We start from the raw sequence: 26,907 nt of genomic DNA, 5'->3' as shown, positions 1-26,907 counted from the left end.
CAATAGTTGATTATAAATGTTGAACTTCAATGTAAAACATGTGAATGTTTGGATTAGATCTGCATCAACTTGTTGCTTTGATTTGATTCATTGTGAACAAATGTTTGAGGTTTCAGCTTCATTTCAGTGCTTGATTTTTTTCATCTTTTTTTTTTCTTTGTTATGGATATCAAAGGGGTGGGGGTTAAGCCTGATTGACAGCTGTAATTACCAACACAGTCCCATGTTCAACTGCATCCATGTCTTTATTGTCATCATTGAAATGTACAGAAACTGTCGCTACACAACATGGACGTCATCAGCGTCTCCGTTTCCATAGAAACAGATGTCAACGATCAGAGGCACACGTTCAGATCAAATAAAGTGCAGAAATCAGCTGTTTCCTGTTTGTGTCAGAAACTGAAGCAAAGACCGCCAAACGAGAAAAAAAAAAAAAATACAAGCTGCTTTTGGAACACATCTGGTTGGACTTAAGAGTTAGGCCTGACCCTGGGAGTTAGGATTAGGGTTAGGCCTGACCCTGGGAGTAAGGATTAGGGTTAGGCCTGACCCTGGTAGTTAGGATTAGGGTTAGGCCTGACCCTGGGAGTTAGGATTAGGGTTAGGCCTGACCCTGGGAGTTAGGATTAGGGTTAGGCCTGACCCTGGGAGTTAGGATTAGGGTTAGGCCTGACCCTGGGAGTAAGGATTAGGGTTAGGCCTGACCCTGGGAGTAAGGATTAGGGTTAGGCCTGACCCTGGGAGTAAGGATTAGGGTTAGGCCTGACCCTGGGAGTTAGGATTAGGGTTAGGCCTGACCCTGGGAGTAAGGATTAGGGTTAGGCCTGACCCTGGGGTTTACAGATTCGAACCCAGTTTCATCAGAAATAGGAAGGAAGTCAAGCATCATCTGAAACTGGAAACGTGGTCATGAGTGAGTTCTTGGTTTACAGTCGGGCAAAAAATCACATTGTAGGATTTTTAAAGAATTTATTGGTAAATTATGGTGGAAAATAAGTATTTGGTCAATAACAAACCTTCCAGATTTGTGTCTGTCCCAGAGCTGGACCTTCAACTTTCAGAAGCTCTTCTGTCCTCCACTGGTTCCCTGTATTAATGGCACCTGTTTGAAGTGGTTCTGTAGAACACACACCTGTTTGAACTGGTTCTCTGTGGTTCTGTAGAACACACACCTGTTTGAACTGGTTCTCTGTAGAACACACACCTGTTTGAACTGGTTCTCTGTAGAACACACACCTGTTTGAACTGGTTCTGTAGAACACACACCTGTTTGAACTGGTTCTGTAGAACACACACCTGTTTGAACTGGTTCTCTGTAGAACACACACCTGTTTGAACTGGTTCTGAGAACACACCTGTCTGAACTGGTTCTGTAGAACACACACCTGTTTGAACTGGTTCTGTAGAACACACACCTGTTTGAACTGGTTCTCTGTAGAACACACACCTGTTTGAACTGGTTCTGTAGAACACACACCTGTTTGAACTGGTTCTCTGTAGAACACACACCTGTTTGAACTGGTTCTCTGTAGAACACACACCTGTTTGAACTGGTTCTCTGTAGAACACACCTGTCTGAACTGGTTCTGTAGAACACACACCTATCCACAGCCTCAGTCAGACTCAATCTCAACCATGGACCAGACCACAGAGCTGTCCAAGGACACCAGGAAGAAAACTGTAGACCTGCACCAGGCTGGAAGAGTCCATCTACAATAGACAAGCAGGTTGGAGTGAAGAAATCAACTGTGGAGCAACTGGAAGAAAATGAAAGACATAGAAGACCACTGATAATCTGCCTGGATCTGGGGCCCCACGCAAGATCTCATCCTGTGGGGTCAAAATGATCATGAGAACGGTGAGCAAAAATCCCAGAAGTACACAGAGGGACCTGATGAATGACCTGCAGAGAGCTGGGACCAAAGTACCAAAGGCTCCCATCAGTACCACACTAGGCCCAGAGGGACCTGATGAATGACCTGCAGAGAGCTGGGACCAAAGTACCAAAGGCTCCCATCAGTACCACACTAGGCCCAGAGGGACCTGATGAATGACCTGCAGAGAGCTGGGACCAAAGTACCAAAGGCTCCCATCAGTACCACACTAGGCTCAGAGGGACCTGATGAATGACCTGCAGAGAGCTGGGACCAAAGCACCAAAGGCTCCCATCAGTACCACACTAGGACAGAGGGACCTGATGAATGACCTGCAGAGAGCTGGGACCAAAGGACCAAAGGCTCCCATCAGTTCCACACTAGGCCCAGAGGGACTCCTGCTCCTGCAGCGCCAGGCGTGTCCCCCTGCTTAAGCCAGTCCATGTCCAGGTCCGTCTGAAGTTTGACCCAGAGCAGATGGATGATCCACCAGAGGACTGGGAGAAGATCATGTGTTCAGATGAAATCAAAATAGAACTTTTTGGTCCAAACTCAACTGGTGGTATTTGGAGGCAGAAGAATGCTGAGGTTCATCCCAGAACACCAGACCTCCTGTGAAGCATGGGGATGCAAACCTCCTGCTTTGGGGCTGTTTTTCCTCAAAGGGGACAGGACCACTGATCCGTGTTCAGGGCAGAATGAACGGGGCCATGTATGATGAGACCTGAACCCAAACCTCCTTCCATCAGTCAGATCATTGCAGATGGAACGTGGCTGGTCTTCCATGACAATGATCCCAAACACACCGCCGGGCCAACCAAGGAGCGGCTCCGTCCAAAGCATTTCCAGGTCCTGCAGTGGCCTACCCAGTCTGCACAGCTCAACCCCATAGAACATCTGTGGAGGGAGTTGACAGTGGGTGTGTCCCAGTGACAGCCCATAAACATCAGCGCTGTAGAGGAGATGTGCAGGAGGATTGGACCAAATACCAGCTCCAGTGTGAGCAAACCTGTGAAGACTGAAGGAAACCTGTGACCTCTGACCTCTGGCACTGACAACAAAGAGTCTGTTACAAAGAACTGAGCTGAACTTTTGTTTTCGACCAAATACTTATTTTCCACCATCATTTACGAATAAATTCTTTAAAAATCCTACAATGTGATTTCCTGGATGTTTTGTCTCCTTTTGTCTTTCATAGTTGCAGCGTACCTCTGATGAAAATTCCAGACCTCTGTCATCTTTAGGAGGAGAACTGGAACAACCAGTGGATGAAGAAATACTTTTTTGCCTCACTGTATCTGTTCCTCCAGTGTTTTTTGTGGATTAATCTTTGCTCTGGCTCTTCCCCATGGCGGTACTGTGGAACTGCAGCTGTTTTTAGGTCAGTTCCGTTTGAAAACAGGTGTTTAACATCCAACAACAGATGTGGGTCATAGATATGGAAGCAGCTGCATCATGGGAAATGTAGGATATAAGGTGTGTTTCTATTCAGTATGCTCAGGGTTCCGGTTAGAGCTAACCCTAAGCTAAAGCTGGTTCTGCTCAGAGAACCCCCAGACTAACCCTAACCCAGACTAACCCTAACCCAGACCCACTGGACAAGTGCAGGAACTGTTCTAACTGTTCTCACGGTTCTAACGGTTCTAAGTGTTCTAACGGTGAAGAACATGAAGGTTCCAACCAGACGTGAACGCACCATCAGGTTCAGATGGATTCAGTAACAACTGACATTAGAACAAGAAACAGAACAAGAAGAATCGAAGAACGCAAAGACGAAAACAAGTGGACCCAAAAGAACCAGAGGAACCAGAAGAACCAAAGGAACCAGAGGAACCAAAGGAACCATAGAACCAAAGGACCCAAAGGAACCAATGGAACCAAAGGACCCAAAGGAACCAGAGGAACCAAAGGACCCAAAGGAACCAGAGGAACCAATGGAACCAAAGGACCTAAAGGAACCAAAGGAACCAGAGGAACCTGAGGACCCAATGGACCCAAAGGAACTAAAGGATCCAACGGACCCAAAGGGCCCAGAGGAACCAGAGGAACCAGAGGAACCAGAGGAACCTAAGGGCCCAAAGGACCCAAAGGGCCCAAAGGAGCCAAAGGAACCAAAGAAACTAAAGGATCCAAATGAACCAAAGGACCCAATGGAACCAAGGTCCCAAAGGAACCAAAGGACCCAATGGAACCAAAGGTCCCAAAGGAACCAAAGGACCCAATGGAACCAAAGGGCCCAAAGGAACCAGAGGAACCAAAGGACCCAATAGAACCAAATGGAACCAAAGGTCCCAAAGGAACCAAAGGACCCAATGGAACCAAAGGGCCCAAAGGAACCAGAGGAACCAAAGGACCCAATGGAACCAGAAGAACCAGTCTGCACATTGTGCTTGAAGAAGATAATCCTCTGAGGAATGTCACTGAGTTTGACCTTTGACCTTCAAACACTGAACCAAGGCAACAGAAAAAAAGACAACATTCAGATAAAAACATGGCCCCACCCCTTTTCATCCACCTGGAACCTCCGCTCGTCACATGTCAGGTACAAGTGTGGAGAAATCCAACGCCCCACAGTCTGACCACATGACGCTCCAGCCTCATCACAGCTGTTGTCACGGAAACCGTTGCGTGTCCCCATCTACATGAGTTGAAGTTGAGTTTGAGAACGTCACCTGGGTGGAGCAGGCGGGTGGAGTCTAGAGGTGGACGGTTCAGATGGCGATTGCACCGCTTTATAACGTCACGACAAAATGAGGGTTTGATCTGATCAACAACTAAAATCATGTGATCAGTGGGCGGAGTCACTGGCTGATTGGGTTGGATCATCTGTGAGCTCCGCCCACCTGCTCTGCTGTTCTTCAGCATTTTTTAAGGATTCTTTCAACACTTTTTCCTCCACGTTCCATTTGTGGTCATTGTGTTTGTGTTCTGTCAGATGTTCTACGTTAGGGTTAGGAACTCTGGACCTTCATGAGTACGTGGGTAGAACCCTAATCTGGTACCCTAATCACCAAAGTGGAACATGTTCGTCTAAAGGTTCTTCTCTGTTAATACCTAACAACAGTTGTGTCAGATAAACATCGGAACGTCTGAAACCCTTTGGAACGTCTTGAATCCTGTGGAACATCTGGAACCCGGTGGAACGTCTGAAACCCGGTGGAACATCTGGAACCCTTTGTAACGTCTGGAACCTGGTGGAACATCTGAAACCCTTTGAAATGTCTGAAATCCTTTGGAACATCTGAAACCTGGTGGAAAGTCAAAAACACGGTGGAACGTCTGAAACCCTTTGGAATGTCTGGAACCCGGGGGAACGCCTGAACCCCTTTGGAATGTCTGAAACCCTTTGGAACATCTGAAACCCGGTGGAAAGTCTAAAATACGGTGGAATGTCTGAAACCCTTTGGGACGTCTGGAATCTGGTGGAATGTCTGGAACCCGGTGGAAAGTCTAAAACACGGTGGAACGTCTGAAACCCTTTGGAACATCTGAAGCCCAGTGGAACGTCTGAAACCCTCTGGAACGTCTGAAACCCAGTGGAACCCGGTGGAACATGTGGAACCTGGTGGAACCCGGTGGAATGTCTGGAACCCTCTGGAACGTGTGGAACCCTTTGGAACATCTGGAACACGTTGAAATGTCTGAAACCCTTTGGAACATCTGAAACCCTTTGAAATGTCTGGAACCCAGTGGAACCCATCGGAACCCAGTGGAACCCTTTGGAACATCTGGAACTCTTTGGAACGTGTGGAACCCTCTGGAATGTGTGGAACCCTTTGGAACGTGTGGAACCCTCTGGAACGTGTGGAACCCTTTGGAATGTGTGGAACCCTTTGGAACGTGTGGAACCTGGTGGAACCCGTTCTGCAGCTCGTCAGTGCAATCGCCGGCTGTCGTCACCTCAAACTAAAATAATCAGGGGTTAACCTAAAAGGGGCGGGGCTTTGCAGCTGTCTGTCACAGGCTGCTGTCCTGTAGGAGCGGCTCAATGTCCTCCGTATCGCTGGTAGGCGTGGCCGGAGAGCTGCTGTTCTGAGCGCGTGCGGTACAGGAGGAACCGGTTTTGCGTGCGGAGCAGGTCTTGACGTCGACCAATCGGTGATGTTCAGGGATGAAGACGGCGACGATGAGAGCGAATAAGACGGCGAAGGCTCCAAACAGGAAGGGCGGGCCCGGGATCAGCGACTTCTGCAACAACAAAGGAAGGCATGTTAGAACTACAACTCCCAAGATGCGACACCAAAGAATTTGTGTTAGCACTACAACTCCCACGATGCACTGGAGCACAAAACTGGAACACAGCGTGGAACTGTCCTGTTTGTACACAGGACCATGCAGACCTGGTGGAACTGGACCACGCAGACCTGGTGGAACCGAACCACACAGACCTGGTGGAACCAGACAGACCTGGTGGAACTTGAACCACACAGACCTGGACCACACAGAACTGGTGGAACTGGACCACGCAGACCTGGTGGAACCAGACAGACCTGGTGGAACCGGACCACACAGACCTGGACCACGCAGACCTGGTGGAACTGGACCACGCAGACCTGGACCACCCAGACCTGGTGGAAACGGACCACCCAGACCTAGTGAAACTGGACCACGCAGACCTGGTAGAACCAGACCACACAGACCTGGTTCCATCCAGTTTATTTTTGATGGACACGGAACCGACAGAATCTTTAGAGAACTTCGTTTTTTTGGGTTCAGAGCTTGCGGTTCCTTCAGACGTTCCTTCAGATGTTCCTTCAGAATGTTCCATCCTAACCCTTCAGATGTTCCGTACCTCAGTGCTCTGCTTGGGTGGATCGACCACAGGTTCCATGTCGTTGAGTTCCACGTTGAACAGGAAGAAGATGAACCCGTACAGAGCCGGACCCAAACCGTTACAGAGACCTCGGATACCGGTGATCATCCCCTGGACCACACCTAGAACCACAATGGAACCACAGGGACCAGGTTAAGAACCACAACGGAACCACGGGGATCGGGTTAAGGAACCACATAAGGAACCACAGGGACAGGGTTAAGGAACCACAATGGAACCACAGGGACCAGGTTAAGGAACCATAGGGACCAGGTTAAGGAACCACAGGCACAGGGTTAAGGAACCACATAAGGAACCACAGGGACCAGGTTAAGGAACCATATATGGAACCACAGGTACAGGGTTAAGGAACCACAGGGACCAGCTTAAGGAACCACAGGGACAGGGTTAAGGAACCACAACGGAACCACAGGGACGAGGTTAAGGAACCACATATGGAGCCACAGGGACAGGGTTAAGGAACCACAATGGAACCACAGGGACCGGGTAAAGGAACCACAGGGACAGGGTTAAGGAACCACAATGGAACCACAGGGACCAGGTTAAGGAACCACAGGGACAGAGTTAAGGAACCACAACGGAACCACAGGGACAGGGTAAAGGAACCACATATGGAACCACAGGGACAAGGTTAAGGAGCCACAGCGACAGGGTTAAGGAACCTCAGGTCAGGGTTAAGGAACCATAGGGACAGGGTTAAGGAACCTTAGGTCAGGGTTAAGGAACCACAGCAACAGGGTTAAGGAACCGCAGCGACAGGGTTAAGGAACCTTAGGTCAGGGTTAAGGAAACTCAGGTCAGGGTTAAGGAACCACAGGGACAGGGTTAAGGAACCTTAGGTCAGGGTTAAGGAACCTTAAGTCAGGGTTAAGGGTTAGGGTTAAGGGTTACCTTGCTGGTCAGGTGATGCGCTGTGAGACACCAGAGCAGAGACTGCTGGGAAAGTGATGGATGACATGGCCGCCACCGTTCCTGCTGCCCACATCATCCTGAGGGTTACCATGGAAACACAAAAAAACATCAACCATAACCCAAATCTCAGACCAGATTAACCCAGTGTTACCATGGAGACAGAGACCCAAACCTCGCACCAGATTAACCCAGTGTTTTTCAACCTGGGGGTCTGGACCCCACATGGGGTCACCTGAAATTTCTACTAATTGATAAAAATAAAATAAAAAGTCTAGATTAAATATTCTGTAAAATGAACCTAGATTTGAAACAATATAAAAATCTATGGCAGGATCAAAAACACATGAACTTTAGCCAAAAAAATAAAGCTTGTGTTTTAAATGCGTGGAAAAGTGTAATGTTCAAATGGGGTCAAAGGTCTGAACCAGTGGGTTACCAGGGTTCTGGTTCAGGACTGGATGTGGACTCACCAGGGTTCTGAACCAAAGCCGTACCAGGCCAACTGGAAGAGCTGGAACACCAGACCCAGCAGAACCGTGTTCTTGTTCCCGATGGTTCTCATGAGGACGCTGAGGAACAGAGTCTGGAACAGAGACAGACGGGTCAAGGTTAGGAACAGGGTCAGGATTAGGAACAGGGTCAGGGTTGGGAACAGGGTCAAGGTTAGGAACAGGGTCAGGATTAGGAACAGGGTCAGGGTTAGGAACAGGGTCAGGGTTAGGAACAGGGTCAGGATTAAGAACAGGGTCAGGGTTAGGAACAGGGTCAGGGTTAGGAACAGGGTCAGGATTAGGAACAGGGTCAGGGTTAGGAACAGGGTCAGGGTTAGGAACAGGGTCAGGGTTAGGGTTAGGCATGTTTGGATGGTTCTGAGGTTCCATCTGTTCTGTTGTGGTTTTAAATTCATCTGGATTCTTAAAGAGGTGAAATTAAACCACATGAAGGAACCCGGTTTTGGTCCATGTGATCCTCCTGAGGCGGTCCAGATCTAGGACCATCTCTGAGGCGGTCCAGGTCTACCTGAGCCAGGATGGACAGGATTCCCACCATGGCGATGAAGGCGGCGATGGCGGCCGGAGAGAACTGGATCACCTGGAACAAAGAAGAACCAAAGGTCAAAGGTCAGCCTCAACCAGCACCGCCTCTGGTCCTGGGACCAGGGTCTGGGTTAGGGTTAGGGTCTGGGTTAGGGTTAGCTAACGGACAGTGACCAGCTGGAGACAGGCCGTTACCATAGAAACCAACGCCTGGACCAGCTGGACATGGGTTTACACAGGCCGTTACCATGGAAACGCGGCGGCAGAAGGTGTGTGTGCACTCACCTGTTTCAGGTGTGTGTGTGTGCGCTCACCTGTTTCAGGTGTAGGTGTGTGTGTGTGCTCACCTGTTTCAGGTGTAGGTGTGTGTGTGTGTGTGTGTGTGTGTGCTCACCTGTTTCAAGTGTAGGTGTGTGTGTGTGCTCACCTGTTTCAGGTGTAGGTGTGTGTGTGTGTGTGTGTGTGCTCACCTGTTTCAAGTGTAGGTGTGTGTGTGTGTGTGTGTGTGTGCGCTCACCTGTTTCAGGTGTAGGTGTGTGTGTGTGTTTGTGTGCTCACCTGTTTCAGGTGTAGGTGTGTGTGTGTGTGTGTTTGTGTGCTCACCTGTTTCAGGTGTAGGTGTGTGTGTGTGTGTGTATGTGCGCTCACCTGTTTCAGGTGTAGGTGTGTGTGTGTGTGTGTGTGCGTGTGTGCTCACCTGTTTCAGGTGTAGGTGTGTGTGTGTGTGTGTGCGCTCACCTGTTTCAGGTGTAGGTGTGTGTGTGTGTGTGTGTGTGTGTGTGTGTGTGTGCTCACCTGTTTCAGGTGTAGGTGTGTGTGTGTGTGTGCTCACCTGTTTCAGGTGTAGGTGTGTGTGTGTGTGTGTGTGTCTGTGTGTGCTCACCTGTTTCAGGTGTAGGTGTGTGTGTGTGTGTGTGTGTGTGTGTGTGTGCTCACCTGTTTCAGGTGTAGGTGTGTGTGTGTGTGTGTGTGTGCGCTCACCTGTTTCAGGTGTAGGTGTGTGTGTGTGTGTGTGTGTGTGTGTGCTCACCTGTTTCAGGTGTAGGTGTGTGTGTGTGTGTGTGTGTGTGTGTGCTCACCTGTTTCAGGTGTAGGTGTGTGTGTGTGTGTGTGCTCACCTGTTTCAGGTGTAGGTGTGTGTGTGTGTGTCTGTGTGTGCTCACCTGTTTCAGGTGTAGGTGTGTGTGTGTGTGTGTGTGTGCTCACCTGTTTCAGGTGTAGGTGTGTGTGTGTGTGTGTGTGTGTGTGCGCTCACCTGTTTCAAGTGTAGGTGTGTGTGTGTGTGTGTGTGTGTGTGTGCGCTCACCTGTTTCAGGTACAGGAAGAAGCTGGAGTACTGTCCGGCTTCAGGCAGGTAGGACAGGAACACTGTGACACAGATCAGCAGAACTGTGGTGTCTTTACCGACGCGGCGCAGAGACTGGACACAAACACACACCTGTCACAGGTCGATACGCCCGATGGGGTCAAAGGTCAGGTGAGGCGTCCACTCGTGTCTGGACTCACCGCGAAGGGGTCGGCCTGTTCCCAGGAGATGGGCAAACCCCAGGACGATAGACACGTCTTATCGGGCAGAGACTCCGGAACCGCCAAGAACACGAAGGCGATGTCCGCCACCGCGATGACCGTGGCCACCAGGACCACCAGGCTGTCGCCGTACTTCTGCGACAGGTACGCGCCGATGGCCGGACTGGTCACCAGGCTGGCCGCGAAGGTGGCCGACACCTGGGGAAGGTCAAAGGTGAGGGCGTAACCACGGAAACATTCCGTAACTACGGAAACAGGACGTAACCACGGAAACAGGACGAAAGGCAAGAAAAACCCGAAGAAAAGAAGGCGGTTCTCACCAAACCGTAGGCGGTGCTCCGCTCATGTTCATCTGTGATGTCAGCCACGTACGCAAAGACCACTGAGAAGGTGACGGCGAAGACGCCTGAGACGGAGATCAGAGCGAAATACCACCTGGAATGGACAAAGACACAGAACAGGTTCAGATGGTCTGATATGGCCCAGTCCAGAACCCAGTCTTCAGTAGTTCACTGGCACTGGTTCATGGCCTAGACAAGAATCTGAAGTCTGACCAACGGACCCATCAAACCTGCATCTGTTCACTCTGTTCAGTGTAAACTCATCTGTTCAGTGTGTTCAGTGTAAACTCTTCCTCTCTTCCTCCTCCTCTCTCTTCTTTCAGCTGTTGTCCTGTCAGTCTCCTCTCCTCCTCCTCTATGACCTCCTCTCTTCCTCCTCCTCTCTCTTCTCTCTTCTTTCAGCTGTTGTCCTGTCAGTCTCCTCTCACTCCAGCTGTTTTCTGTCCTAAACTCTTCTTCTTCTTCTGTTGTGTCTGTGCTTCTTCCAGACCTCTTCTGTCTGCATTTCCAGTCCAGTTTCAGTGCCTTTGGACGCTGAAGGAAACTGGACTTCCTGACACCTGGACCTTCTTGGACATTTCTCTGGAGGACACACCTCCATTTTTCCCTCTTCTGATGCTCTGTCTCTCTTCTCTGGTTCATTCCTTTTCCTCTTTTCCATTTTTACAGTACCACACTCCTTTCTTCAGTCCAGTCCTGTTCCAGTACTGCTCCATGGGTCTGGTACCACAGTGTGTTCCACACTCCTGTTCTGCAGACACAGGGGGTGGAAGGAGTTCACAAACGTTGGGACACCTGCAGGAATTGAACCACCAACTTTCCAGACTTGATCAACCTCCATTGCTGCAGAACTGCTTTCATTTTGAACCCATTTCTTGTTCTCCTATTTGTAGAATTCTGAAATGGACATTATTTTTCAGTTTTCTTTAACCTTACCTTGTTTTTCCTCTGTCAGTTCACTCTGACCTTTGGACCAGTTCCAGCTGTTCATTAAACGGGAACTGATAGAATTTACAGACAAAACTGGAATAAACTGGACTGGTCTAAAACTGTGGGCGAGTGTATATATATATATATATATATATATATATATATATATATATATATATATATATATATATATATATATGGACTTACACATACACATACACTGAACAAAAATATAAACGCACCACTTTTGTTTTTGCTCCCATTTGTCATGAGCTGAACTCAAAGATCTAAAACTTTTTCTATTTACACAAAAAGCCTAATTCTCTCAAATATTGTTCATAAATTTGTCTAAATCTGTGTTAGTGAGCACTTCTCCTTTGTCCTTTGCTGAGATAATCCATCCACCTCACAGGTGTGGCAGATCAAGATGCTGATTAGACAGCAGGATTATTGCACAGGTGTGCCTTAGGCTGGCTACAATAAAAGGCCACTCTAAAATGTGCACTTTTACCGTATTGTGTGGTCCAGGGGGGTCAGAAAACCAGTCAGTATTTGGTGTGACCACCATTTTCCTCGCACAGTCTTCTTCATGAATTCTCTGAAACAGCTTTGGAGATGGCTTATGGTAGAGAAATGAACATTCAATTCACAGGCAAAAGCTCTGGTGGAGATTCCTGAAGTCACATGACCAGTGCATATTCCCTCAAAACTTGTGACATCTGTGGTATTGTGCTGTGTGATAAAACTGCACATTTTGGAGTGGCCTTTTATTGTGGCCACCCTAAGGCACACCTGTGCAAAAATCCTGCTGTCTAATCAGCATCTTGATCTGCCACACCTGTGAGGTGGATGGATTATCTCAGCAAAGAAGAAGTGTTCACTAACACAAATTTAGACAGATTTGTGAACAATATTTGAGAGAAATAAACCTTGTGTGTACACAGAAAAAGTTTTAGATCTTTGAGTTCAGCTCATGAAAAATGGGAGCAAAAACAAAAGTGGTGTGTTTATATTTTTGTTCAGTGTACATATTTACACACATACATTACACACATACATACTCACATACACATTTATACACACACATACATACACACATATACATACATACATACATACACACAAGGCTTCCCAAATGCTGTAATATATGAAGCATGATGAGTTGAGCAGATGTCAGCATGTGGCCCCAGAGTTTACAAGAGTCTCCCTGTATTTGTGTCGTGTTTGAACTTAAAACAAAGATAAGTCATTATAGTTATATTTAAATTTTACTTTATTTACTGTGGAAAAATTTAAGGGAGCTATTTATTTAAGCTTTTATTCAACTTTATAAGAGATGCTTCTGAGTCTAGGAAATCCATGCACTTCTGGAGCTATTATTTTCTATTTGTGTGATTAAATAAACATGCTTTAGGCATTTAAACGAAGTTCAGTGTTTGCATTATTCCAAATTTTTCACACCAATTTTTACACTTTTACTGCAAATGAATATCGGCTCCAAATATCGGTTATCGGCCTCCTCTGACTACTAATAATCGGTATCAGCCCTGAAAAACCCATATCGGTCGATCTCTAATACACACATACATACATACACACACATATATACATACATACACACACACACACATACATACACACAGACACACACACACACACACACAAATATACACACACACATACATACACACATACATACATACATACACACATACATACACACACACATACATATATACATACACACACATACACACACACATATATACATACAAAACATACACACATATATACATACAAAACATACACACATACCTACACACATATATACATACATACATACAAACATACACACATACATACATACATACATACAAACATACACACATATATACATACATACATACAAACATACACACATACATACACACATATATACATACATACATACATACAAACATACACACATACACACATATATACATACATACACTCAAACATACACACACATATATACATACATACATACAAACATACACACATACATACACACATATATACATACACACATACATACAAACATACACACATACATACACACATATATACATACATACACACAAACATACACTCAAACATACACACACATATATACATACATACATACATACATACATACACACATCAGTCAATGACTGTGAGCAGACCCTGATGAGACCTGGTCCATGTCCGCTCATACAGACCTGGTGTTTTCTACCACACACTTCAGTCTTCAGGCTGATCCTGATCACATGAACCATATGTGATCTGGATCACATGACCCACATGTGACTAATTCCAGTCCCACCGCTGCAGCTCAACTCCGGCGCCAAGGTCTAATAGCTGAACACATGAATGAAGGACGGGGGGTCTTCAGGTCCAGAACGGGCCCAAAGGTGCCCCTGAACCTGTTCAGACTCGGTTCCGTAACTGATTTAAAGACACCCACGTGAACGTTAAATGAAGCACCAACCAGGTTTAAGGGGACAGGGGTTCCTCACCAGGGGGGTTTAAAGGGACAGGGGTTCCTCGTCAGGGGGGTTTAAAGGGACAGGGGTTCCTCGTCAGGGGGGTTTAAAGGGACAGGGGTTCCTCGTCAGGGGGGTTTAAAGGGACAGGGGTTCCTCACCAGGGGCTGATCCTCATGAAGGGGATGGGGGCGCAGGTGAAGAACACGGTCATCAGAAGGAAGGACCGCCTCCCCCAGATGTCAGACAGAGCACCAATCAGAGGAGCCGACAGGAAGGACAGGAAGCCCTGCAACACAACCGACACACAAGAACGCACAACAGACACACAACAAGGACACACAACAGACACACAACAAGGACAACCGAGTTAGACTGTCCTGGTCTGTTCTAGTCTGTTCAGGTCTGGTTCTGGTCTGTTCTGGTCCGCTCTGGTTCTGGTCCAGGTCTGGTCCAGTCCAGTACCTGCTGGTCCAGTCTGTTCAGGTCTGTTCTGGTCTGTTCAGGTCTGGTCCAGTCCGGTCTGGTCCAGTCTGTTCTGGTGTGGTCCAGGTCTGGTCTGTTCTGGACCGGTCCGGTCTGGTCCAGTCTGTTCTGGTCTGGTCCAGATCTGGTTCTGGTCTGGTCTGGTCCAGTCTGTTCTGGTCTGTTCTGGTCCAGTCCGGTCTAGTCCAGTCTGTTTTGGTCTGGCCCAGGTATGGGCTGTTCTGGTCCGGTCTGGTTGTAGTCAGGTCTGGTCCAGTCCCTGCTGGTCCATTCTCACCTTGACCCCCTGGACCAGGCCGTTCATCAGGAACGTGTGTTGATGGAACGTCTCATGTAGAACCTGAACAAACACCAACAACAGGACTTTAAAGACCGGGTCCAGCAGAACCAGAACCCGGACCCTGTCCGGAACCGCAGGAGGCGGGACTCTGTTACCACAGTAACCACTCACAGTCAGCATGGGCGTGGTCAACAGCCCCCAGGCGAAGAACTCCAGGAAAATGACGACCACGGCGTGGGTGACCGTGGCTCTGACCCGACCCGTCTGCAACAGAACCAAACAGAACACAGGTCACTGTGGTTCCACTCTGGTTCTACCCCAGGTACTCTCTGGTTCTACCCCGGGTACCCTCCGGTTCTACCCTGACTCTACCCTCTGGTTCTACCCCAGTTACTCTCTGGTTCTACCCCGACTCTACCCTCTGGTTCTACCCCAGGTACTCTCTGGTTCTACTCTCTGGTTCTACCCAGGGTACCCTCTGGTTCTACCCCAGGTACTCTCTGGTTCTACCCCGGGTACTCTCTGGTTCTACTCTCTGGTTCTACCCCGGGTACTCTCTGGTTCTACTCCGGGTACTCTCTGGTTCTACTCTCTGGTTCTACCCCGGGTACTCTCTGGTTCTACTCTCTGGTTCTACCCCGGGTACTCTCTGGTTCTACTCTCTGGTTCTACTCTCTGGTTCTACCCCGGGTACTCTCTGGTTCTACTCTCTGGTTCTACTCTCTGGTTCTACCCCGGGTACTCTCTGGTTCTACTCTCTGGTTCTACTCTCTGGTTCTACTCCGGGTACTCTCTGGTTCTACTCTCTGGTTCTACTCCGGGTACTCTCTGGTTCTACTCTCTGGTTCTACTCTCTGGTTCTACCCCGGGTACTCTCTGGTTCTACTCTCTGGTTCTACTCTCTGGTTCTACCCCGGGTACTCTCTGGTTCTACTCTCTGGTTCTACTCTCTGGTTCTACCCCGGGTACTCTCTGGTTCTACTCTCTGGTTCTACTCTCTGGTTCTACTCTCTGGTTCTACCCCGGGTACCCTCCGCTAGCTCCGCGTGCTAACCCACTCCTTACCGGGCTCCGGACCAACATGATGCCGGCCTCAGTCGCTGCTCCGCCGCGGCTCATCTCACATGTTGCCGGCAGGAGCTTCACTTCTAGGCCGCGGAGCTGCTCATCCTCCGGCGGTGAGTCCGGCTCTTCCAGCGTGTCCCGGGCTGTGGATGCACCGGCCTGGGTGAGCTCTCATCCGGGGAAACGGCAAAGGAAACGGTCCCTGCCTGGGTGTACGCACATTCCTCCGCCCTGACCGGAATATTACAGCGTATGTGTTTGATTTAATGACCGGGGAGCCCCGGAGGAGCGGGACCAAAATATACAAACACAATCCCAGAAAAAAGAAGAGAGAAATCCACTAAAAAACAAGAAAAAATCCATTAAACATAAAGAATTTCAATAAAATGAAGTTCGTTTCACTGATTTTTTTTTTAGTCTTATTTTTTTCCACATTTATGTGTCTTCGAACCGGGCGGTGACTGTTCTTAAATGGAACGCTCCTTGTGTTTGTGTTTGTGACTGAAATGAGGCCTGTTCTCAGATCAGTGTTTAAGTGTTTGCCTGTTCTCAGATCAGCTGAGCCTCAGCTCAACCCTTTAAAACCAGGTCACATCTGATTCAGGGACAGCTACGTCACGGATGTGGCTTTAAGCCCCGCCTCCTCCTCCTTCTCCTCCTCCTCCTCCTCACAATATAAAAACTGCTTTAATCCATTAAACTATGAAACTAATGAACCAGGATCAGATTACAGCAGGAAGAGAAGGAAATATCCGACTAGAGCCCTTCACAATAAAAGCACCTGAATGTGTACCTGATCCAGTTAGAGACCTTCACAATAAAAGCACCTGAACGTGTACCTGATCCGGTTAGAGACTTTCACAATAAAAGCACCTGACTGTGTACCTGATCCAGTTAGAGACCTTCATAATAAAAGCACCTGAATGTGTACCTGAGACAGACCAGACCAGAACCTATAGAACCACTTAAACCTGAACCTGTAGGACCACCTGAACCAGAACCTGGAGGACCACCTGAACCAGAACATGTAGGACCTCTGAACCTGTAGGACCACCTGAACCTGTAGGACCCACCTGAACCATAGTCCACCAATGGAGGGTGTGTTCTGAGTGGGTTACAGCGAAGGGAACTGGTTGTATTTGTCAGTATATGTAGTACTGTGTTGTATTTATTCTGTTGATTCCGTATTTATTTATTTATTTATTTATTTATTTAAATTTTGGTGCTTTTATTGTGAAGTCGTCTCCACTTCCGCCGCTCCCCGTCACAGCGCCGCTGACTTGACGCAGTAGCGGTGACCGGAGGCAGCGCGGCGGATCAATCGTCGTCGTCTGCGGCTGATCGGGATTGTGCGGAGACGCGGACGCCGTGTGGGTGAGTACCGGAGGCTCGTGACCACGGACCGAGCCGCCGCCGGTACCGGGGGGCTCCAGGCCCGGCGGTGCGCATAGCAGCCGCGGCTTTAGCGCAGACTCGGCTCCCAGTCGTCGCTCCCTTTGTTCGCGTGCGCCTTTTCTGTCTTTGCGCCGATGCGGGTTTTGTAAATATTGACGCAATATGGCCGCCGCGTCGGGGGGTTAGCGCGTACCTATGCGCGTGATTGAACAGTAAACAGCGCAAAAACAGACGCACTGTGTGCGCAGAGTTAATGAGGAGGAGGAAGAGGAGGAGGAGGAAGAGAAAGAAGAAGAGGTGGAGGAAGAGGAGGAGGAAGAGAAAGAAGAAGAGGAGGAGGAGGAAGAGAAAGAAGAAGAAGAGGAGGAGGAAGAGAAAGAAGAAGAAGAAGAGGAGGAGGAGCTCTGGTTGAACTGACTCCTCATCTTCATCTTTTGTGGACAAAAAAAGTCCAGGAGGAAAAGACCAGAAAAATTGGGCTCAGACTGTGTGTGTGGATGGGCTCTTCCAGCCCCCTGCCGTCCACTGCCACCCAGTCCACACTGCACATGGCCCCTACGGTTCCCTCGGTGGGTGGTGGATCAGTTGGAGGGCGGATCCACGTCGCTCCTTCGGGCTGGGCCTGGCCGAGCCCCGTGAGCAAAAGCCCGGGCACCAGGCGCTCGCTTTCGAGCCCCAACCCCGGGCCTGGCTCCAGGGTGGGGCCCGGCTCTAGGGTGGGGCCCTGGCTGTGCCATGCCGGGCCACGCCACGTTTTTTAGATCTTTCTTCTTCATAGGGGCTTTGAACTGCTCTTAGTCTGGCCCGTCACCCAGGACCTGTTTGCCATGGGAGACCCTACCAGGGGCATAAAGCCCCCGACAACAGAGGTCCTAGCAGAGTGGTGCTTGTATGGGTCTGTTGTGGTTCAGAAGGAGCTGAGCCCAAAGGAGAAGCTCTGGATTTACCCTCAGTCTATGTTCAGACCCTCACCTGTGGTCATGAGCTTTGGGTCAGGACCCAAAGGACCAGATCCAGGATACAAGCGGTCCAAATGAGCTTCCTCCATAGGGTGGGTGGGTCCACCCTTAGGGATAGGGGGAGGAGCTCAGTCACCAGGGAGGAGCTCAGAGTAGAACCGCTGCTCCTCCACATCCAGAGGAACCAGCTGAGGTGGATCAGACATCTGGTTCAGATCCTCCTGGACTCCTCCTGGGGAGGTGTTCCAGGCATGTCCCACCAGGAGGAGGAGTCTGGGGAGAGGGAGGAGTCTGTGCATTCCTGCTTAGACTGTTACCCCTGCGACCTGGCCCCAGATAAGAGGAAGAGAATGGATGGATGGAACAGAAAAGTTAAACAAAATTAACAAGAAAATAACATTCTGTGGTGGGAGGAAGGTGTGTTCTGTCACATGTTCTTTTCATACGTGTTTCCTTCTTCTTCTGTCTGCTTCAGGTTGACCCTCTGTCTCCATCGTCTCCATTGTTGCTGTCTCCAGGTCTTAGTCTGGTCCGGTCCATATGCAGTCGGTCTAAGGCTTGGTCTGCTTCCTGGTGGTGCTCCTCCTCCTCCCTCCTGTCCCCTCCCTCCTCCCCCGCCCCTCCCCCTTTGTCCTGGCCCCGCCTTCCTATGTCTGAACCGGACCGGACGAGGACGCTGCGTTTAGACCGGACCCCCTCCAGCATTTAGTCCAGACCGGCGGCCTGAGCGGCTGCCCCCCCCCCCCACAGGTGGATGAATGAAGACCCCATTCAAGAGTCCAGCGGCCCCTCGGCCCCGAGCCGACACAGGTGAGCCCCTGCAAACCAACAGGGTCCAACAGGGTCTGGTTCAGGTCCAGGGGTTCAGATGCAGGACCCAGATCTATAGACCACAGGGGTCTACATATCTGATCCAGACCACAGGGGCTCTGTAGATCTGATCCAGACCACAGGGGCTCTGTAGATCTGATCCATGAATCGTTTGGTTTGTGAAACATTTAGTTTAGTGTCAGAGGAGGAAGAAGGACACAAGGAGATAAGGAGATAAGAAGATGAGGAGACAAGGAGATGAGGAGATAAGGAGATGAGGAGACAAGGAGATAAGGAAGTCTGGGTTCATGTGTGTTGAAACTGTTGAAACTGCTTCTTCATTTGCTTGTTTCAGGAGTTTCTGCAAATATGATGAAGAAGAAGAACTCCAACAAGTAAGACTGACAGCACCTCCTACACCTGCACCTCCTACATCTGCACCTGCATGTCCTGCACCTGCATCTCCTGCACTCACACCTGCACTTCCTGCACCTCCTCCACCTGCACTCACCTCCTCCTCCTCTTCCTCCTCCTCTTCCTCATGCTCCTTCTCCTCCTCCTCTTTTAGGAAGTCCAGGTCCACAGTGGGTCCTTCTAAAACCATGACCCAGCCTCGCAGGAACATTGTGGGTTGCAGGATCCAGCACATTTGGAAGGAAGGCAGTGAGTCCAGGTCCCAGGACCAGAACCCAGGTCCCAGACCAGAACCATAGTGGGTCAGGGTCCGGCTCGGTCCGGCCTGATCCAGACCGCCTCTCTGTGTTCTAGGTAAATCCTCCCAGTGGAAGGGGACCGTCCTGGACCAGGTCCCGGTGAACCCGTCCCTGTACCTGATCAAGTACGACGGCTTCGACTGCATCTACGGCCTGGAGCTGTACAGCGACGACAGGGTGGTGGGCCTGGAGGTGCTCCAGGAGAGAGTGGGTGAGGGGGGGCACCAAGGGAGGGGGGTGGTGGGCCTGGAAGTGCTGCAGGAGTGAGTGGGTGGGTGGGTGGGGGGGCTGGAGGTTCTGCCGGACCGCTCTTACAGTTGTTGGTTCTTCCAGTGTACCTAGAACCGCTCTAACAGTTGTTGGTTCTTGCAGTGTATCTAGAACTGCTCTGACAGTTGTTGGTTCTTGCAGTGTATCTAGAACCGCTCTGACAGTTGTTGGTTCTTGCAGTGTATCTAGAACTGCTCTGACAGTTGTTGGTTCTTGCAGTGTATCTAGAACCGCTCTGACAGTTGTTGGTTCTTGCAGTGTATCTAGAACCGCTCTAACAGTTGTTGGCTCTTCCAATGTATCTAGAACCGCTCTGACTCTTGTTATTGGTCCCAGCTCCAGCCCGGGTCACAGACTCCCTCCTGGCCGACACCATGATCGGGAAAGCGGTGGAACACATGTTTGAGACGGAGGACGGACCCAAGGAGGAGTGGAGGGGGATGGTTCTGGCCCGTGCACCCATCATGACGTCCTGGTTCTACATCACCTACGAGAAGGACCCGGTTCTCTACATGTACCAGCTCCTGGATGACTACAAGGAGGGAGACCTGCGCATCATGCCCGACTCCAGTGAGTCACATGAACTATCACATGACCTGTCACCTGACTCGCATGTGGTCTGAGGACCCGCGGTCCGAGGACCCCAAAGCCCTGTGGTCTGTGGACTCAGAGGACCCGCGGTCCGCGGATGGTCCGAGGACCCCGGTGATGGAACCAGACCAGGACTTATGTGCCGACTGTCAGTTTGTGGTGAACATGAGCCTGGTCCGGTTTCACTGATGCTCACGGTGTACTAACGGCTGTTGCTGTGTTTCCTAACGGCTGTTGTTGTGTTTGTTGTTGTGTTTCCTAATGGCTGTTGTTGTGTTTGTTGTTGTGTTTCCTAACGGCTGTTGTTGTGTTTGTTGTTGTGTTTCCTAACGGCTGTTGTTGTGTTTGTTGTTGTGTTTCCTAACGGCTGTTGTTGTGTTTGTTGTTGTGTTTACTAACGGCTGTTGTTGTGTTGGTTGTTGTTTACTAACGGCTGTTGTTGTGTTGGTTGTTGTGTTTCCTAACGGCTGTTGTGTTTGTTGTTGTGTTTACTAACGGCTGTTATGTTGGTTGTTGTGTTTCCTAACGGCTGTTGTTGTGTTGGTTATTGTGTTTCCTAACGGCTGTTGTGTTTGTTGTTGTGTTTACTAGCGGCTGTTGTGTTTGTTGTTGTGTTTACTAACGGCTGTTGTGTTGGTTGTTGTGTTTCCTAACGGCTGTTGTTGTGTTTGTTGTTGTGTTTCCTAACGGCTGTTGTTGTGTTGGTTATTGTGTTTCCTAATGGCTGTTGTGTTTGTTGTTGTGTTTACTAATGGCTGTTGTGTTTGTTGTTGTGTTTACTAACGGCTGTTGTGTTTGTTGTTGTGTTTACTAACGGCTGTTGTTGTGTTGGTTGTTGTGTTTCCTAACGGCTGTTGTGTTTGTTGTTGTGTTTACTAACGGCTGTTGTTGTGTTTGTTGTTGTGTTTCCTAACGGCTGTTGTTGTGTTTGTTGTTGTGTTTACTAACGGCTGTTGTTGTGTTTGTTGTTGTGTTTACTAACGGCTGTTGTTGTGTTTGTTGTTGTGTTTCCTAACGGCTGTTGTTGTGTTTGTTGTTGTGTTTCCTAACGGCTGTTGTTGTGTTTGTTGTTGTGTTTCCGAACGGCTGTTGTTGTGTTGTTGTTGTGTTTCCTAACGGCTGTTGTTGTGTTTGTTGTTGTGTTTCCTAACGGCTGTTGTTGTGTTGGTTGTTGTGTTTCCTAACGGCTGTTGTGTTTGTTGTTGTGTTTACTAACGGCTGTTATGTTGGTTGTTGTGTTTCCTAACGGCTGTTGTTGTGTTGGTTATTGTGTTTCCTAACGGCTGTTGTGTTTGTTGTTGTGTTTACTAGCGGCTGTTGTGTTTGTTGTTGTGTTTACTAACGGCTGTTGTGTTGGTTGTTGTGTTTCCTAACGGCTGTTGTTGTGTTTGTTGTTGTGTTTCCTAACGGCTGTTGTTGTGTTGGTTATTGTGTTTCCTAACGGCTGTTGTGTTTGTTGTTGTGTTTACTAATGGCTGTTGTGTTTGTTGTTGTGTTTACTAACGGCTGTTGTGTTTGTTGTTGTGTTTACTAACGGCTGTTGTTGTGTTGGTTGTTGTGTTTCCTAACGGCTGTTGTGTTTGTTGTTGTGTTTACTAACGGCTGTTGTGTTTGTTGTTGTGTTTACTAACGGCTGTTGTGTTTGTTGTTGTGTTTACTAACAGCTGTTGTGTTTGTTGTTGTGTTTACTAACGGCTGTTATATTGGTTGTTGTGTTTCCTAACGGCTGTTGTTGTGTTGGTTATTGTGTTTCCTAACGGCTGTTGTGTTTGTTGTTGTGTTTACTAGTGGCTGTTGTGTTTGTTGTTGTGTTTACTAATGGCTGTTGTGTTGGTTGTTGTGTTTCCTAACGGCTGTTGTTGTGTTTCCTAACGGCTGTTGTGTTTGTTGTTGTGTTTTCTAACGGCTGTTGTGCTTACTAACGGCTGTTGTGTTTGTTGTTGTGTTTACTAACGGCTGTTGTGTTGGTTGTTGTGTTTACTAACGGCTGTTATGTTGGTTGTTGTGTTTCCTAACGGCTGTTGTTGTGTTGGTTATTGTGTTTCCTAACGGCTGTTGTGTTTGTTGTTGTGTTTACTAACGGCTGTTGTGTTGGTTGTTGTGTTTTCTAACGGCTGTTGTGTTTCCTAACGGCTGTTGTGTTTGTTGTTGTGTTTACTAACAGCTGTTGTGTTTGTTGTTGTGTTTACTAACGGCTGTTGTGTTGGTTGTTGTGTTTCCTAACAGCTGTTGTTGTATTGGTTGTTGTGTTTACTAACAGCTGTTGTTGTGTTTACTAACGGCTGTTGTTGTGTTGGTTGTTGTGTTTACTAACGGCTGTTGTGTTTGTTGTTGTGTTTACTAACGGCTGTTGTGTTGGTTGTTGTGTTTCCTAACGGCTGTTGTTGTGTTTGTTGTTGTGTTTCCTAACGGCTGTTGTGTTTGTTGTTGTTGTTTCCAGCTGATGGTGGCGGCTGTGAGCGTGAACCCGGTGAGGTGGTGGACAGTCTGGTGGGTAAACAGGTGGAGTACGCCAAAGAGGACGGGGGGAAGCGCTCTGGGATGGTCATCCACCAGGTGGAGGCCAAACCCTCCGTCTACTTCATCAAGTTTGACGACGACTTCCACATCTACGTCTACGACCTGGTCAAGACTTCGTAAGACCGGGACCCGGATGGGCCCGGTCCGGACCCGGTTGGACCCCCGGAGATGCTCTGTGACCGGGACGGACCGGGACCCAAGCCCACAAAAAGACTGCGAGACCTGCAGAGATCACAAAGACCGCTTTGACTCCATCAGTCACGACTCCCACATCTACATCTACAGCTGGGTCAGGACTTTGTAAGACCAGGACCTGGACCGGACCTGGACCTGGACTGGGACCTGGACTGAGGTGGTTGAGACATCATAGGACTCTGTGACGTGGGACTGACCAGGACCTGAGCAAGACCTGCAGAATCCACTAAACCTCCTACAGACTTGTTTAAGACTCTGAACCCTCAGAACACCTCCTGGATCTAGATCTGAGCCCTGATCCACAACTGAGCCTTAAGACCTGACAGAATCCCTTGACCCCCACCCCCATTATTGACCCACATCCAAACCTCAGATCAGTCTGTGGTCTGGATCATGAACACCTGAAAGAGATGGGGGACACAAAGACCTGAACCAGACTGGGACAGATGTGAGACCATGTGATGCCTCTCCTGAGACCCCATTGGACTGTCTAAGAACAGATCTGACTTCTTAGACCCCATTGGACCATCTGAGACCAGATCTGACCCCTGAGACCCCATTGGACCGTCTGAGACCCCAGTGGACCGTCTGAGACCAGATCTGACTCCTGAGACCCCATTGGACCGTCTTAGACCCCATTGGACCGTCTGAGACCAGATCTGACTCCTGAGACCCCATTGGACCGTCTGAGACCCCCTTGGACCGTCTGAGACCAGATCTGACTCCTGAGACCCCATTGGACTGTCTGAGACCAGATCTGACTCCTGAGACCCCATTGGACTGTCTGAGACCAGATCTGACTCCTGAGACCCCATTGGACTGTCTGAGACCAGATCTGACTTCTGAGACCCCATTGGACTGTCTGAGACCCCATTGGACCGTATGAGACCCCACTGGACCATCTGAGACCAGATCTGATGGGTTTAATGAAGGAGTGGGGACATGGACCAGTCAGGGGACACATCCTGTCTCCTACATTACCCATAATGCCTCTTTGTACCCGCTGTTAGCTTCAGCATTGTGTTGTGCTTGAGTGAGAACGAGGCTCCTGATTGGCCGTTTCCCTCGTCTGTGCCAAACTGAAGTATTAATGAACTGACACTGAAAAGTCCTAGCGTCCTTGAATGCACCATGGTGGTTGGTCTGTAAACCTGCTCTGATTGGCCCATTCTCAAACGCACATGTGACTCCATTTCACCTGCTTTTTCATGAACTGAGGTTTTTATTCCACGACTTGTGGCGTTTCTTATTTTCCTTGTGAAACCTGAATGCACCATCTCTATGGTAACCATGGTAACATTTCCAGTTTGAACTGAGGTCACAGGTGAAAAAACAAACAGAATGTTTAAGAAAAGGAAACAGAAAATCAGATGGTTCTGACTCAGAACTTAAACACACCTTTGTTTGTTTGTTTGTTTACTTATTTGTTTTCTGGGTCAGATGTTTCTCCAGTTTTTCTGATTTATTTATTTTGTCAGTAAATGATGCACATTAACTCTGACGCCCTTTAGTTCAATCTGATTCACCTGTTTGAGTTTCAACCAACTGACAAAAGACAAACAAAGACATAGACCGACATGGGCCAACGTGGACCGCCGTGGAGTATTGGACTACATGACTGTGATGTGTTGAAAGCCGGTGGAAACGGAGTGGGACGCGTTTATTAGAGACGATGTGTCCAAAAGTATGTGGACATGTGTCTGTGTTAATTCAATCTGCAGGTTGGACCTTTGACCTTTGACTCCTCAGTCGTTGAAGAAACCGTTTAAATGTTTTTCACTCCACAGGTAAATGTTTCTAGAACATGCAAACATGTTGAACAGACCACATCAGTTGACTGTGAATAAAGTCCCAGTTCATGAAGTGTGTGTTGGATTCACACAGACACTATCCACATACTTTTGACCACCTGTTTCATCGTCTCGGATCAAAGACGTAGTTTTAATATTTTAATGTCATATCGGGACCAATCAATCGATCAAATGGTTATTGATCGCCTTCAGACTCTACAGATGACGGAGTCCCAACTCCATTACCCACAATGCCCCTGTGTTCTGTCAGGTGAAGGTCAGGTGTTCTGGGGGCAGAGTCACAACACGCCTGCAAGACGCTGACATCGAGGCGGCTGGATTTTACACATCTGTTCAAGTGGGAATGTGTTCCAGTCTTATTGTGATGACATGGCCCTGGAGGAGCCTGGACACGCCCCCTGGAGGAGCCTGGACACGCCCCCTGGAGGAGCGTGGACATGTCGCCCCCCTGGAGGCGTGTCGAGGTCACGCCCCTGGAGGCGTGTGGATGTCCTGCCCCCTGGCGGCGTGTGGACGTCACGCCCCCTGGCGGTGTGTGGATGTCCCGCCCCTTGGCCATGTGTGGATGTCCCTCCCCCTAGAGGCGTGGCCGTCCCACCCCTTGGCGGTGTGTTGACATGGCGGTGTGTGTCTATGCCTCCATGTGGCGTGTTTGTGTCGGTGCATGCTTCTCTTCTGTATTTGCGTGTCAATCGGTGCGTGTTGCATGTCTGTGCAGTTTTCGTTGTTGCCGTGTGCCTTTGTTTGTTGCTTTCGGTTCTTCTTCTTCTTCTGTATATTTGCGTAGCGTCGGAGGCGTCACATGGACACAAACACGGCGTCTTCAAAGGACACAAGCCTCGGCGTTTGTTGTGTTTTTGTCCCTTTAATGCCGACACATCAGTGTTTGTACAGAAACTGAACGCAGCTCATGTTATTTACTACAATAAACATTTGTGTTTTTACAAACAGCTGTGGCTGCTGGTTTGAATCCACAACAGGCTGGAAGGTCTGGGGGTCAAAGGTCACACATGTGAATGAAAACACCAACGTCTGTTCAGTTCATGGAGTTTACAGGGTGGATTTACCGGAACATTTACAAATGGACTGGATTAAAAACAAACAAAAAAAAATATATATATATATATATGTGTGTGTGTGGAGTAAACACTTTCATATGCTACTTCTATTATATACTATTATATATTAACAGTATTATATACTATAATTATATATTAATTATTATATATGTGAAAAATCTCTGCTCAGCTTCAGTTTAAATTCATCAGATTAAAGGCAGATTGAACACATTTAGCTATGAATAGGTCAAGGTCAAGGTTCCTTTATTTATACCTGTAGGTAGATTTGTTTTGCAGTCTAGGTGATTGCCTTGGCATTACAACAACACATACATTGAACATGTTAGACAGGCACTTGATCACGCTTACAGGACAAAAGTGCTCAGTGTTCCACCATTCATCAGTATAGCAGCATGGATAAGGAAAAGAATAAAATAAATAAGATCAAATAAATGAAAACAAGATACAATAAAAACCAGAAAAGATAAAATAAAAACAATCTGGGATAAAAACCAGGATAAGAACATAAAATTTAAAAATTTGAAGTCACAATAATAACTAGAAGCACTCGGAGAGCGCAGACCTCCGCCAAGGCTGATCAGTGGCCCCCCCCGTGGGCCCCCCCACGCCAAGGAGGGTTTTTTTTGCCAGGGTTTGTTTGTCTGTCTGTCTGTTTGTCTGTCTGTTAGTGTGCAACATAACTCAAAAAGTTATGGACAGATTTTGATGAAATTTTCTGGTCTGTGCCCCCCCCCCCGTGGGCCCTCCCACCCCTGATCACCACCAAAATTT

At 48.6% G+C, this 26,907-nt stretch overlaps 2 protein-coding genes across 4 annotated transcripts; one reads left to right on the top strand and one right to left on the bottom strand.

The window, feature by feature from the left end:
• Window positions 1-4,919: 4,919 nt before the first annotated feature.
• Window positions 4,920-16,035, bottom strand: mfsd14bb (major facilitator superfamily domain containing 14Bb). 2 transcript variants are annotated; one of them, XR_003934992.1, is made up of 13 exons: window positions 15,794-16,035; window positions 14,900-14,992; window positions 14,726-14,788; window positions 14,124-14,251; window positions 10,505-10,619; window positions 10,164-10,382; window positions 9,964-10,077; window positions 8,641-8,712; window positions 8,091-8,203; window positions 7,600-7,697; window positions 6,667-6,809; window positions 5,332-6,062; window positions 4,920-5,122 (listed from the first exon to the last, which is right to left on the bottom strand). XR_003934992.1 is itself a non-coding variant. In XM_030130331.1 (12 exons), exons 1-12 carry the CDS (start codon window positions 15,845-15,847, stop codon window positions 5,832-5,834), a joined length of 1,443 nt encoding a protein of 480 aa, XP_029986191.1. In that variant the 5' UTR covers window positions 15,848-16,035; the 3' UTR covers window positions 4,920-5,831. The 2 variants fall into 2 exon arrangements, 1 of the variants encoding a protein (XP_029986191.1); XM_030130331.1 differs by having other exon boundaries at window positions 4,920-6,062.
• A 1,024-nt stretch (window positions 16,036-17,059) lies between these two features.
• spinb (spindlin b) lies at window positions 17,060-26,005 on the top strand. Of its 2 annotated transcripts, XM_030130329.1 has the most exons (7): window positions 17,060-17,167; window positions 18,623-18,961; window positions 19,308-19,352; window positions 19,526-19,620; window positions 19,726-19,881; window positions 20,277-20,510; window positions 22,972-26,005. In XM_030130329.1, exons 2-7 carry the CDS (start codon window positions 18,906-18,908, stop codon window positions 23,169-23,171), a joined length of 786 nt encoding a protein of 261 aa, XP_029986189.1. In that variant the 5' UTR covers window positions 17,060-17,167; window positions 18,623-18,905; the 3' UTR covers window positions 23,172-26,005. The 2 variants fall into 2 exon arrangements, with proteins under 2 accessions (XP_029986189.1, XP_029986190.1); XM_030130330.1 differs by lacking the exon at window positions 17,060-17,167 and having other exon boundaries at window positions 18,816-18,957; window positions 19,313-19,352.
• Window positions 26,006-26,907: the final 902 nt, after the last annotated feature.

The sequence above is a fragment of the Sphaeramia orbicularis genome, unplaced genomic scaffold (genome assembly GCF_902148855.1).
Source record: "Sphaeramia orbicularis unplaced genomic scaffold, fSphaOr1.1, whole genome shotgun sequence".
Classification (NCBI taxonomy): domain Eukaryota; kingdom Metazoa; phylum Chordata; class Actinopteri; order Kurtiformes; family Apogonidae; genus Sphaeramia; species Sphaeramia orbicularis.
The sequence above is the reverse complement of the archived record's forward strand: the minus strand, read 5'-3'. Positions and strand labels throughout refer to the sequence as shown.